The sequence below is a fragment of the Myxine glutinosa genome, chromosome 7 (assembly GCF_964187855.1).
Source record: "Myxine glutinosa chromosome 7, kmMyxGlut1.1, whole genome shotgun sequence".
NCBI lineage: Eukaryota > Metazoa > Chordata > Myxini > Myxiniformes > Myxinidae > Myxine > Myxine glutinosa.
In genome coordinates, this window is record NC_136267.1 from 19359707 (window position 1) to 19373668 (window position 13962).

General features: G+C 44.3%; 1 protein-coding gene across 1 annotated transcript in view; it reads right to left on the bottom strand.

The window, feature by feature from the left end:
* Window positions 1–371: 371 nt before the first annotated feature.
* LOC137431031 (unconventional myosin-X) overlaps window positions 372–13962 on the bottom strand; it is a 202085-nt gene continuing 188494 nt past the window's right edge. The window contains 12 exon segments of the mRNA XM_078781337.1: window positions 372–2880; window positions 4064–4255; window positions 5947–6480; window positions 6615–6741; window positions 7695–7726; window positions 7729–7842; window positions 7964–8171; window positions 8698–8998; window positions 9502–9715; window positions 11184–11341; window positions 13015–13215; window positions 13368–13510. Coding sequence (XP_078637463.1) covers window positions 2689–2880; window positions 4064–4255; window positions 5947–6480; window positions 6615–6741; window positions 7695–7726; window positions 7729–7842; window positions 7964–8171; window positions 8698–8998; window positions 9502–9715; window positions 11184–11341; window positions 13015–13215; window positions 13368–13510 — 2416 coding nt within the window. The 3' untranslated portion in view covers window positions 372–2688.

Below are 13962 nucleotides of genomic sequence, written 5' to 3' on the forward strand. Positions count from 1 at the left end.
CATCAAACGTGGCTCGGTGAAAATAACAAAAGTGGCTCGCCGAAAACATCAAATGTGGCTCGGCAAAAACATCAAAAGTGGCTTGGTGAAAATATCAAACGTGGCTCGTTGAAAAATATCAAACGTGAAAACATGAAAAGTAGCTCGGTGAAAATATCAAAAGTGGCTCAGTGAAAATATCAAAAGTGGCTCGGTGAAAACATCAAACATGGCTCGGTGAAAACATCAAAAGTGGCATCTCATGTTTAAAACTGGTAGAGCATCCTTAAATAAAGGGTACAGTCTGTGGTTAGGATACAGAGGCCATGCAATATATTAAAGGAAAAACATGAATAAAATTAATGTACACATTTCATCAAGTTGAGGCAGACCAAGTGTATATATTTATTGCGTGTTTGCATAGACAGAATGAAAAAGGGTTTATCAAAAAAAACGAATCATAGGCCAGGACATTGAATGATGTAAAAAAAAAAATGATTTGTTGTTTTTTAGTCAACAGTGAAAATGTTGGAAAATTGAGAGATTAACAAACTTTCAGGATAATATGCAGCGTTATCTAATGCTGATATTGATGTTGAGAGAATGGGATAGTAATAAAAAATAATCAGTAGCATGTTTTCTTTTTTCACTGGAATGATCACTGGATACCTGCTGTCGGGCCTCGAGTGGGGTAGGTGACCTGGTCTTGGATTCAGCTACTTCCTTGGATGTAATTGAACAAACAAAACCATCCACACAACAAACGCTCCATCAAAGTGACACCGACAGCAGCCAAGCGTTGAGGCCTGAGCAAAGTCGGTCGAGGATATTCGAATGTGCTTTTTCATGTTTATGTCCAAATGATTCGCCATATGGAACAGGTCCTCAACCAAAGTTGTGCAAAACCCGTGACATTGTCACAAGCAAATGGATGCCACGGATTTCCTCCCGCGTTCTCGAGATCTGATCCAGCCCTATTTCGTACACGTGACCCGCAAAGGCGACCACACCTCGGTAGTTCGTAGTTCCCGACCAGCGGTAATTTATCTCATCATTGCCAAGGTACGTTAATATGATTGATCAGATCAACAGGCCAACGATATTGAGGAAGGCCAACCGCTGCGGGGTGCAAGGAAAAGCCAACATTTTGGGCGTAAACCCCTCTAACTCCTAGGAAGGGTTAACAAATGAAACGTCAGCTTCTTCTTGCTTCCAATGGCAGTTAGGGTACCTCGGTCAACGTCCTGTTGATTTCATCCATCATTCTACCTGGCCACAGACTCAGATCCTTCAGATCGGCACTGGGCCTTCACCAGTAAGACTCGTTCTTCCTTCTACATTGACATGCTGCTGTCCTGAAACTGATAGAAGAAAGTCAGACTATACCTTTGGCAACAGTTGCATTTCATGTTTCCTTCAACTTACACTTAGTTGAAAAAAAAAAGTTTTTAAACAATGACCAAATAATTAAGCCTGTTATTATACAAGCTGTCCTAGTTGTCCTACCGTGGACAATTAGGACTACCGTGAGTTGTCCTACCTAGGAGACATGAATGGAGAAGGTGGATCAGACTCGGCAACGGTTGCTGGAGTGAGATGTGCATGGAAGAAGTTTCGGGAACTGAGTGGCGTGCTGACGAGGAGGGGAATGTCGTTGAAGCTGAAGGCAAAGGTGTATGCTGCATGTGTGAGAAGTGTTATGATTTATGGGAGCGAGACATGGGTAATGAACGTAGAGCAGCAACGAAGGCGGGAAAGGGTGGAAATGTGAATGGTTCGGTGGATGTGTGGAGTATCGTTGAGAGAAAGACAAATGATGAATTGCGAAAGATGATGGGAATAGAGCCTGTAATTGATGCTGTGAAGAGAAACAGGTTGAGATGGTTTGGTCATGTGTTGAGGAAGGATGAAAGTGACTGGTTGAGAAGAGTGATGGGAATGAATGTAGAAGGAAGTAGAGGACGGGGAAGACCGAGAAAGACTTGGCTAAAGATGGTCGAAGAAGAAATGCGGGCAAGGGGGTTAACAAGGAGAGGTGCAGAAAATAGGGCAAAATGGAGAAGATTGTCATGGAGACTGCAAGACTAACCCCCGCTCTAGCAGGGAAAATGGCCTTAAAATGCCTGTTGTTGTTGTTGTATTATAGAAGCAGCAGAACAGTTTTTGTTGTTTAAAAAATAATTAATAGCCTTCGTCCAAAACACACCGCGCTGCCACAATATAAAACAAATTCTCGAGTGGTTTCTTTCAGAGGAATATAAATAACACTAGGAAGTAGGTATCAAATGATAGTGGCCGATGTGCTTCCATCACGGATGAGCATTTTGCAGTGAGAATGCTTTTGGGGCACTTAAGTCGCTCGCGATTCCTCCCACTTGACCTTCAACACTTCCTCAAAATACTGCGCCATACCCTGAGATGATGAGGTCCAAATTATTAAGGCACGGAGTCTGCAGCAGCAGCAAATACCACCAACCAGGGTGGATTCTATACAATAAACCACCAGCAGCGGGCGCACAGCGACCCGACTAGTGGTGCGTTTCGATCTGCTTGTGCCAACCACGAGAAGCGTTCGTGCCTGCGATGTCAATCAGGAAGCAGTACACATCGCTGTGATGGGAAAAAGGGCACGACAAGCAAGACCTGGGCCTAAAACATTCGGTCCAAGAGTTTCGGTGACCCATGCGAGTGCTCCTTGGCTTGCGATGGTCAAGCATGGGGTGGAGCTATCGCCAATTCCCCACAGCGGAGCGACATCATTAAATGAGCAAAGTGCAGGAGATGTGTCTTCAGCTCGCCCAGTGCTGGGATGTCTGGAATGTCCGTCGTGGCACGGGTGCTGAAGCGATTGGACACGATGCTGTGTATGTAAGCTTTCATTAGCTTTGCGATCTCCACCACCTGTCGGACAGAGAACCGATGCAACTAACTCAACCTCACTCAAAAGCTTAACGAGATCCGACAAGTTCTATGGAAAGAGCAAGCAGTACGTTAACCTCAAATCATTGTGCTCTCACAACGTTTGTGCAAACTGCATAGAAAAACGTTTTAAAATGTGTGTTCAGTGTTTTGGGTAAAAAGTGATGACAAAAGGAAATTGCATTGCTTGACGCAATTGATGAAGATGTGGATGCTTCCACCATTTCAGAGCTTTGTAACGACCAAAAACGCCCTTTGTCAACGTGTGATAGAATTTGCAATGTGATGATGACATTTCTTGCGCCAGTCAAGCTTCTTTTCTTCTTGTGTATGTAGCACATTATGACTGTGTGCCATTTGCTGTTGCAGCGCCCCCTGTCGGTTAGAGCAGGAATTTGGAATTTGTTCAGTGTGCCGAAGCGAACTCACTTACTCTTCAAGAAAGGCACAGAGGGATCTATAATCTCCACATTATTCTAGCAGGCGAGAAGCCCAGTTTAACGTCATCTGAGAACAGCAATGCCGGCCCTGCCTGTGAAGCACCTGTCGGACATGTTACCGTTGGGTCGAGAATAAAGCCCAAACTGGACAGATCAAACATAATCCTGCTACTTCAGAACTATCCTGTCTCCCTTTTGATAATAAAGCATCGAAATAATAATGGAGTTTTGAATACTAAGTCACAGAGAGATCTTTCAAGCTTGCAATTTGTCTACATGACTGAGTTTCATAAGGGACGATCATCAAAGTTGTTGCATCCATCGATGGACGTTAAACGGGCATCCCATCTTTCAGCATTCATTGGGATATGTTAAAGATCCCATGGGGCCCTTGTGCAAAGGAGGCAAGCCATCTCCGTTACAATTGACCAATTACAAATTCCTGCTCTAACCAGCAGAGGGCACTGCATCGGCGGCACAGCTCAGCCAATGTTGCTATCCCACACCGTGTGCTGCATATGAATGAAGAAGAAGCTTCATAAGAACTTTATCATAAGAACTTTATCCGAAGAACTTTATCTCATATACAGTTTTGAATTACTCTGCAGTGAAGTTATTCTTTGAAAATGTTTTCTGTATATTTGTCTTAAGGTAGTTTCAAAACTCGTAAGGCGGAACCGACCTCCGATGTAACCCGTCGGCCATGAAAATAGCAGTGCAATTACCTGTGCGGTTTCAAACATCATATCCCGTTCAGCAAGAGCGATCTTGTAAGAGTTCGTATGCGGAGCACCAAACGACAGGATGCGATCATACGTAAAAGTTTCCAGGGGTCGGGGCTCTCCACGCTTGTACACGGCGACTGCACTTGAACTCACAGCCAGCCACAGTTCACGTGGAAACCCGCCCTGCTTGCACTGCACACACACACACACACACTGATCAGAACAACCTGTTCACCTCCACGGTCCCTTTCACAAACAAGCTGTAGTCCTTGTTCAATTAATTCAGGTAACCTTTTGAGGAACTAAAAGTTTCACGTTAGCTATTTATTGTCCTGCTGATGAAGCCGCAAGGCAGAAACAGTGTTTACATGGACTGGTGTTAATATACCTATTACGTACAACACACCTTTTGTGTCGTGGTCCATGTTAATACTCTGTGGAGATCTCTGTTTAGAATTCCTCCCTCTTGTCAATCACTTTTTCCTTTATCTTGCCCAATTATCCTTTGTGGTCGCTGTCTTTGGTATTTTAATGACTCTGTCTTTCTCTTTCTCTTTCTCTTTCTCTTTCTCTTTCTCTTTCTCTTTCTCTCTCTCTCTCTCTCTCTCCTCTCCTCTCTCTCTCTCTCTCTCTCTCTCTCTCTCTCTCTCTCTCTCTCTCTCTCTCTCTCTCTCTCTCTCTCTCTCTCTCTCTCTCTCTCTCTCTCTCTCTCTCTCTCTCTCTCTCTCTCTCCGTGTGTGTGTCTTTCTCTGCTCTCTTCTCTCTCTCTCTCTCTCTCTCTCTCTCTCTCTCTCTCTCTCTCTCTCTCTTCTCTCTCATCCCCACTCCTCCCTCTCTCTCGCACCCCACCTCCCTCTCTCGCACCCCACCTCCCTCCCCCCCTCTCGCACCCCACCTCCCTCTCTCTCTCCAATCCCCACCTCCCTCTCTCGCACCCCACCTCCCTCTCTCCATCCCCACCTCCCTCTCTCGCACCCCACCTCCCTCTCTCCAATCCCCACCTCCCTCTCCAATCCCCACCTCCCTCTCCAATCCCCACCTCCCTCTCTCGCACCCCACCTCCCTCTCTCCAATCCCCACCTCCCTCTCTCCAATCCCCACCTCCCTCTCTCGCACCCCACCTCCCTCTCTCCCATCCCCACCTCCCTCTCTCGCACCCCACCTCCCTCTCTCCCATCCCCACCTCCCTCTCTCGCACCCCACCTCCCTCTCTCCCATCCCCACCTCCCTCTCTCGCACCCCACCTCCCTCTCTCCCATCCCCACCTCCCTCTCTCCCATCCCCACCTCCCTCTCTCGCACCCCACCTCCCTCTCTCCCATCCCCACCTCCCTCTCTCGCACCCCACCTCCCTCTCTCCCATCCCCACCTCCCTCTCTCGCACCCCACCTCCCTCTCTCCCATCACCACCTCCCTCTCTCGCACCCCACCTCCCTCTCTCCCATCCCCACCTCCCTCTCTCGCACCCCACCTCCCTCTCTCCCATCCCCACCTCCCTCTCTCGCACCCGACCTCCCTCTCTCGCAACCGACCTCCCTCTCTCGCACCCCACCTCCCTCTCTCCACCCCACCTCCCTTTCTTCCACACCACCTCCCTTTCTCCCACACCACCTCTCTCGATCTCTTTCTCCCATACCATTTCTCTCCCACCACCTCTCTCTCATCCCTGATGATTGCGCGGTTATGCAAGTGAGGCATTCTGCTTCCTTTACGTGGAACATTGTGTCAAACAATATCCAGGTTAGTAAGTATAAGAAGCTCCGCTCTTAAGCTGTGTCTAAAACTTCAACTTAAAATCTCATCTTACATACTTCCCCTCAGAATTGTTATTTTTGTTAATGATAAGGAAAGACGCTTTTTCTTTTTTAATCAATACCTATTTACCTCGACATCAAATAAAGTGGAGCCATATCCAGGCCACTCCCGGACCAGGTTCATATAACGTTCCATGGCCTGCTGCTGTGATGTACCCCGCAACTTCCTCCACTTTTCCGTCACACCATCTCTAGTCGCCTGGAGCTCTTCCTGCAGCCACAGCTCAGCCGCCGTGCTCGCCTCTCCATCTCCAGAGGTCGAAGATGATGATGAAGACGACGTGGAAGACGTTGAAGATTTACGTCGGGCTCCACCACCCCCACTCCCCCAGACAGTGGCGGCACGGAGACTTCGACGGAGTGAACCATCGATGAAGAGCGAGCGCTTCCGTTCATTGTTCCCATGTGATGGTGTACTTGGTAACGAGTGCCCGGAAGCAAGACGCGCTTTAATGCGGCCGATCGGGTAGATATGCTCGAGGCTTGGATCTGTAGTCCAGCCCCGGGTGAAGTCGCCGAGCGAGTACTGCAGGCGCAGGGCAGCGAGCAGCTGCAATGTGTCAGCTGGTGCAGGAAAATGACCTCGTACAACACTTTCATGAGCCTTGACAATGAAAAAAAGTTGTATTATAATTTGCACGACGTCTTACCATTGGTAAGCAAGATTATGAAAATGAACCCATTTCCAAATCGCAAAACAATCCTTTAATTGTACCAAATACTGATGTCGTACTCTACCTGCTCAAACATGAATGCAAACTCCACGCTGTCACTGCAGATGCTACTCATGTCCAGGAAGCAGTACAGCTTAAAGTAGAGCTGATACCGACACTCCTGCTCGTCTGCCGAGTCGGACTCTGAGAGTCTGTGAGCAAAAAAGAAGCAGCAGCAGCAGCAGCGCTGTGAACACTTGTGGTGTAAACGATCATTGCAATGACAAGTTGCTTCAGTCATCACAATGATATAAAAGACAATCATCGTTATCATCATAATCCTCATAAGAAACAGAACAATTATTCTGTGATACATCAACAACAACATGCATTTTAAGGCCATTTCCGTGCTAGAGCGGGGGTTAGCCTTGCGGTCCCCATGACAATCTTCTCCATTTTGCCCTATTTTCTGCACCTCCCCTTGTTAACCCCCTTGCCCGCATTTCTTCTTCCACCATCTTTCCCCCACCAAGGGGATTGTATGGTGAGATGTATAGCCGTATTAAAATAGCTTATCATGGCATGTCATGGAAAACCTTTACCAGAAGTTTAAAAATATTATAAATCACAAACACATATGATTACCTTTTTAAAGAGTCACTACCGCTGTTTAACACTAAAACTGAAAGAAATTTGGAGGAATGCTGACATCCGTGAGGAAATTTCTGCTTATCGTGTCGAAGGAATGCACCTGAACGAAGATCTACTCGAGTTTATATACCCCACCATGGTTAACAACATGACCCTGATGCTTCAATGGCGTTTTTCATGGCATTTTGTGTGGTGTTTTCCCAAGGCTATTTCTAATAACAAAAGTAATAACAACATTAATGATAATAACATAATATGGGTGTTATTAAAAAACAATATCCACCCCACCTACATTCTTCATTCATTTCCATCACCCTTCTCAACCAGTCACTTTCATCCTTCCTCAACACATGACCAAACCATCTCAACCTGTTCCTCTTCACAGCATCCATCACAGGCTCTATTCCCATCATCTTTCGCAATTCATTATTTGTCTTCCTCTCTCTCAACGATACTCCACACATCTGTGATGCATGCAAAATATTTTATTTGGAAAAAAAAAAGAGGAACGCACATTTCAAACTTGGCCAGGACATCTGCCAGGATTGTGCGAGGTTCGATCGAGGTTCGATTGCGCGCCCGTTAGCTCCACGTTGCTCAAATAGTGCAAAGGAGTTTCTGCTGTCCTCCATGGCAAGACCTCTCATTAGTTTTTCAACCACCTACAGAATCCAATTGGTAAGGAGGGGGCATGAAGAAAAAATAATAAAGAAACGAAGAATGAAGCTTCAAAAAGTATGACGTCAAAAATTAAAAATGCGACAACCAAATCAGGCCACACACCTCTCCGGCTGTGGTGTGAGGCCCAACAGAGATGCGGCACGACCCGCCACCATGGCAAAACACCGTGGCTTCCAATTCACTGAGAGCCATCAATGCCACCAGCTCGGGGTGGCACGGCATGTACTCACGAGCACGTCCCTGCCTCAGCACTTCCTGTGTTTGTGCAATGAACGGCCGAAGCTCCGGACAGCTCTGCCAGTCGCGCGCTCTGTGGATGAGAAATATCCGCCAGAGATACGACACCGAGTCAGTGCAATTATTCAGCAATCGTCATTCATCATTGTCGAACCACATTTTAGTGATTTCCAACTCTTTTCGGTGAAGGTTTCTCTCAAGTTTTGAGGTTGCACGTTCTACGTGTGGTGGTAAAATCTGATAATCTGTGTCTTTCTTCCTCTGATGTGAAGTTTTGAGGAGTAACTGGAGTTTCAAAATTGTTTGGAGTGGGGCTAAACAAGATTTTTTTTACAATTACCAGTCAGTGCACATAATACTAATGTTAAAATGAGTCCAGAATTGTCTATTTTGCCTTCTTATTCTTCCACCTGCAGTAATTTTCTGGGGGCACACCTGTGCTGCTGATGCAGTACATCAGGGTGACAGTTTATAGCTGGGTCGAATTTGAACGAAAGCTAAACAGAGGCGAGTGTGCAAATCTCTAGGCTATCCTGCCTGCCCATATATTTTCCTTGTTCTATTAGCGTAATAAAAAAGACCCCAGAAGTCCTCGTTACCTGCGCAGGTGTGTTTTGAGATAGCGCAGCACAGGCCGACTCGGTGGGAATACGCAAGCCAGGCAGGTAAGGGCCTGCCACAAGTGTAATGTTCCACAGCTTCCAGGTTGAACCGGTCGTGTTGTCTGCTTGATCAGTTGGCAGTAGGCCTCATTGCATAGAGGACGTAGGTCGTGGCAAGCCTGCAGGATAGCTCGGATACCGGGCAAAGGGTCAGAGACCTCCTCGAGTTCCCGTAGTAGAGAAAACATCCACACGGCTTCATCCTGAAGACTTCTGTAGCAGTTCTTCTCCCATCTTACTATGGGATAGAACAGATGTATAGAATTGGAAAAGCACAAGGAAGGAAAAGTACCGCGGGTATAAAACTATTTGTTCAAGATAAAAAACGCATCATCAGAAGAGGACTATGCAGCTCCGATTAGAAGAGGTGACTGAAGAGGAGTTTGTTGGTTGCAGGGATGTCACATTGTCACTGCTTAACACACACCCCCCCCCCCCCCTCCCACAAATGAAGTTGATAAACTTTTACATTCAATTAATGTGATGTAGATGTAGATGTCGTGCAAGTTTGACGGGTCAAATGGTTTCTTGTATCCAAGTTCCTTGTGTAATGTGTATATCGCCATGAAGATTTCCAAATGTGGAAGAAAAGAGGCGTGTGTGTCCTGTTTCACCATTGGATGATTTATACCATACCTAAAAAGACAATGACGTTGGGCAGGCCAGCTATGGAGTTACCTCTGCATGGGGGGTTGGGGAACAGCCCTGTATCGTGTAAATGCAAATCGGAACGGCACGAACCTCCACCTCGGCTCTGCCTGCTCGGCGTCATCGGCCATTGAGGTATGTTGTGAGCAGGCCTCATGTGAGTGGACTGGAGAGACTCATGGGCACAGGTCTCTGCATCCCCGTAAGGTAACGGGAGGAGTGGAGAGTGCAGCGGATGTTGCGAGTAGCGGAGTATTGGGTTCTGCCGTACAATCTGCTCCAATACGTCAGGATTCCCAGCATTTTCCTGAAAAAAAGATTAACATACAAGTGACATGAACAAAAACGATCGACATAGATGTTTAACATTAGACTTCTTGCAGCACAAGCAGCAAGGTTAAAACAAACCGGATGAGCAAACATTCACCTAATCAACTCCACAACAGTCCAGTATTATCCTGTCTGATTCGATGCATTTGGCAATTTATCGGCTTTGGAATGCAACTCATGGCACGACAGATAGATGAAGAAGAATCACTCCTGATATACCGTAGTTTTCGCGTTACAGACGATACTTTCCCCCCCTCCCCCCCCCCCCCCCCCCAAGTCTGGGCCGCGACTTGTACTCAGAATCAACTTATCTATGGTTTATGACATTGAAGTGAATAAAATTTTAAAATTTGCAAAGTGTGATATTTTCTGAAATAAATTACATAAATGTTAATTTAAAACACAGTACTCGGTGATTAAGCTCTTTCATAGATTATAATTTGCTTGTATTACAAAGTGCCAGTCAGGTGCTCATGTTTATTAAGCAATAGTGAACTGCGTCAAAATGTAATGTGCTACGAACCAGTGCTGCTGTCCTATTTTAGGGGGAAACCCCACCGTTAACCACCTTAGACCCGGATGTTTTAAATGCCGTGAACAAACGTTGGTACATCACCGGTGATGAATGGAACGTTGTTGTCAAGTTTCATAGGAATTGTGTGTGTCGTTTATGAGAAGAAAACAAATACCTCTTTTGTGGGAGATGGGGGGGGGAGGCAAACCTGGATCCACTTTAACCCTCAGTAGAGCCCCTTAGACCCCTATTTAATTTAAGCTGTGAACAAACTTGAGTTGCAACATACCAAGTATCATTTGTGCCAAGTTTGGTCACAATCCCATCAGCGGTTTCGGAGAAGACGTTGCAAGTGTTTAACGGACTGACGGACGGACGATGCATAAGCTCCCCGGAACTATGTTCCAGGTGAGCTAAAAACAAGACAGTTGTTATTTTGATAATGATGTCAACACGTGAAGACAGATTCCATTCCACATGTAATGAACCAAAATACATCAAAATACTCATACATGCAGTAGATTATTAAACACATGTCAGAACTCAAAAGGGTGCAAAGAAATAGTGCTTCAATTAGCTTTTATGGATTTGTAAAAGAATGTGTTGCCTAAGCTGGTAATAAATCTCTGAAGATGCAGTTACCACTGTTTGTGTGCAAGCATTGGCTTGGCAGGTGGGATCACTACATAATACAGCATTTACTTTTTCCACAAATTTATCTGGACAGAACATGGAGGTTCAACATGGTGATGTGCACACACATCTCAATGATCATTTTAATTTGAGAGGATAGGTTGAGGTTATCACTTGTATAAAATGTACCAGCTGACTGGAAGCCAGTCTACCAGAAGTACCCCTGATGAAGTTTCAAATGGTGAATATCGCTTTTATGTTCCCTCACAGTTTCCAGACAGACAACAGATATACCCACCCTGATCTCCTGCATCAGTTGCTGAGTGGCTGTCTCGATGAGCGGTCGTGAGTCAATGACCGTCTGCACGGCACTGGACCAGCGGGAGGCCTCAGTGTGCATCCTTGTGTACATCTGGTACACGTGCCTTTTTCCATGCACCACAATGCAACAATAACCTGCAAGCCAAAAACCCACTTGTTAAAATGGCTTACGTGGTGGGCACCTAAGTGCTCTCGGGGAATGTCCATCAAACAAAATCAAGAGCAACATAATAAACAGATGATCAAGATGAGAAATAATGTGCATCAGTGAATGCAGTATAAATTAAATTAAATTAAATTTAAAAAACAGCAGGAGAATAAAAAAATGAAACAAAACGTTAAATGGAGTAGAACAATTGAAGAAAAAAAAATTAATCATAAAGATTAACAAAACAAACACGAAAGACAGAGGAAAATGGAATAAAAAAAAGACAACACCAAGTAAAGAGGCAGAGGAGATGCTGAGAATTGTGATTGAAGCATGAACATAAGGATGAGAGGAACATCAAGAAAGATGAGAAACAATGAGAAATAGATTTGAAATACACATTAAAAATAAAAAAGGAAGAAAGTAAAGATATATTCAAAGTACACCGCCCCCATGCCGTGGCATTGCCGTGGAGCCTTTGGCGCCTGGCGATGCCGCCGTGCAGCACATGGAGATGGAATTGCGAGGGAGCGATGTGTACAATAATGATTGATTAACTGCGTAATTAAAATAAATTAATAATAATAATCGTAAAATAATTAACTTATTAATCAATTGGCCAATAGCATAACTAAACCACCACTGTTTCATCCGAATCTGTAACTTTTTGAAAATCAATTAATAAATCGAAAAATCAAATAACTAATCGAATAATTGAATAATCAATAAACCCAAAATACCCTGTACAGCCAAAGCACTTGGTCACTGTCATGTCCAATATCAGCTTCCGAGATCAAAAGGTGCTAAAGATATTACCCAGGTGAGAAAGAAAATAAATAAGTACTTCATAAAAAACGAATAAATAAGAAGAACATGGGACAAAATAAAAAAATAAAAAAATAAATAGTAGAATGAAATTTTTTTTGTACACAATAGTCCAGTTCCATATGTCCAGATTTTAAGGTTCATTCCGATTTTGTGGAGATTTGTAACCATTTACATTTTTGAAAAGTTTGAGGTTCTGACTCCAAAAAGCAATGTTTTCATTTGATTAAAAAAAAAAAATTCAATCTCTTTCTTTTTTTAAATGAAATCAAAATGGAAATGAAAACATTTTCAAATCAAATGGAAACATTGATTTTCGGAGTCAGAGGCTCTTAAGCTTTTCAAAAATGTAAATGGTTACAAATCTCCACAAAATTGAAACAAAATTACACATGGAACATGACCACAACAAATAGGTAAAGTTACATACACAACAAATAGGTAAAGTTACATACACAACAAATAGGTAAAGTTACATACACAACAAATAGGTAAAGTTACATACACAACAAATAGGTAAAGTTACATACACAATAAATAGGTAAAGTTACATACACAACAAATAGGTAAAGTTACATACACAACAAATAGGTAAAGTTACATACACAATATATAGGTAAAGTTACGTACACAAATAGGTAAAGTTACATATACAACAAATATGTAAAGTTACATACACAACAAATATGTAAAGTTACATACACAACAAATAGGTAAATTTACATACACAATGAACAGGTAAAGGAAATAATAAATAAATAAGTAAAAGTGTCTACAATTAATAAAATAAATAAATAAATGACAATAAATGTAATAATTAACTAAACAAACATACCAGAATGGCGGTGTGCATGGTCGCTGACCAGAGTGACCGTGCAAAGGCTATCGAGCAGTAAGGTCCAGAGACGCGCCGCTCTGCGTTCCGAGCTGCGGTAACATTCCAACGCCGTGTGCGTGAGCATGAACCAGCGTCGCTTCAGCCGAGGTACACCGCTTCCCCTTGCGGTGCTGCCCCCAGCCTCTTTGTGCAGCCAGCCTTTGCAGCATAACAGTGGAGCTTCATTATATTCAACATCACAATAACCGATACACGCTTCGTCGCACTCACTCCCCGGCCCTCACCCCCAAAAACAAAATAGACAATGGAGGAAAAATGTTATTCTCTGTCCATATTCAACTAACACTCACCACGGATGATGAACTCCTGCCCATCGACATGGACGTCTCCTTTGCTGCGCTGAAGCAGTGCAATCCAGCGGTGCATCTCCTCAGCACTCTCCGCTTCACATTGCAGGACTCGCTCAGCAGCGATGATCGCAAATGAGTATGGCCTGCAGGTGCATCGCAAGGAGTCAAATATCAACACTTTGTTGCCATTATTGCCAGTATAGCAATCCCAATGAGTAGTAAAATGGATTGGTGTCCATTTTTTTTTAACCTCCAATTCTTCTCGTTGCCATACCGTCTACAAAAATGGTGCTGTAATATGGCTGCAGTTAACCCTCCATTCTTATGGGGTGCGCTGGGGAAAGTGTTTAGCAAAGTCTTATACAAACCTGCTGGCCAGGCTTTACTATGAGGAAGTATATACAAAACTAGCACCTCTTAACTAGAATGGTGACCATTAACCCCTGTACCACGTCAGCACTTCCTGCAGGCGTCCTGCTCTGCCACACATACACCTTCTTTAGGTACCCATTGTAATGAAAATGTATCTAAGTTGAACCCAGGTGTGATGCTCTCTCTAACCACTGAGAGGCGTCTATAAGAACTCGGACGACCA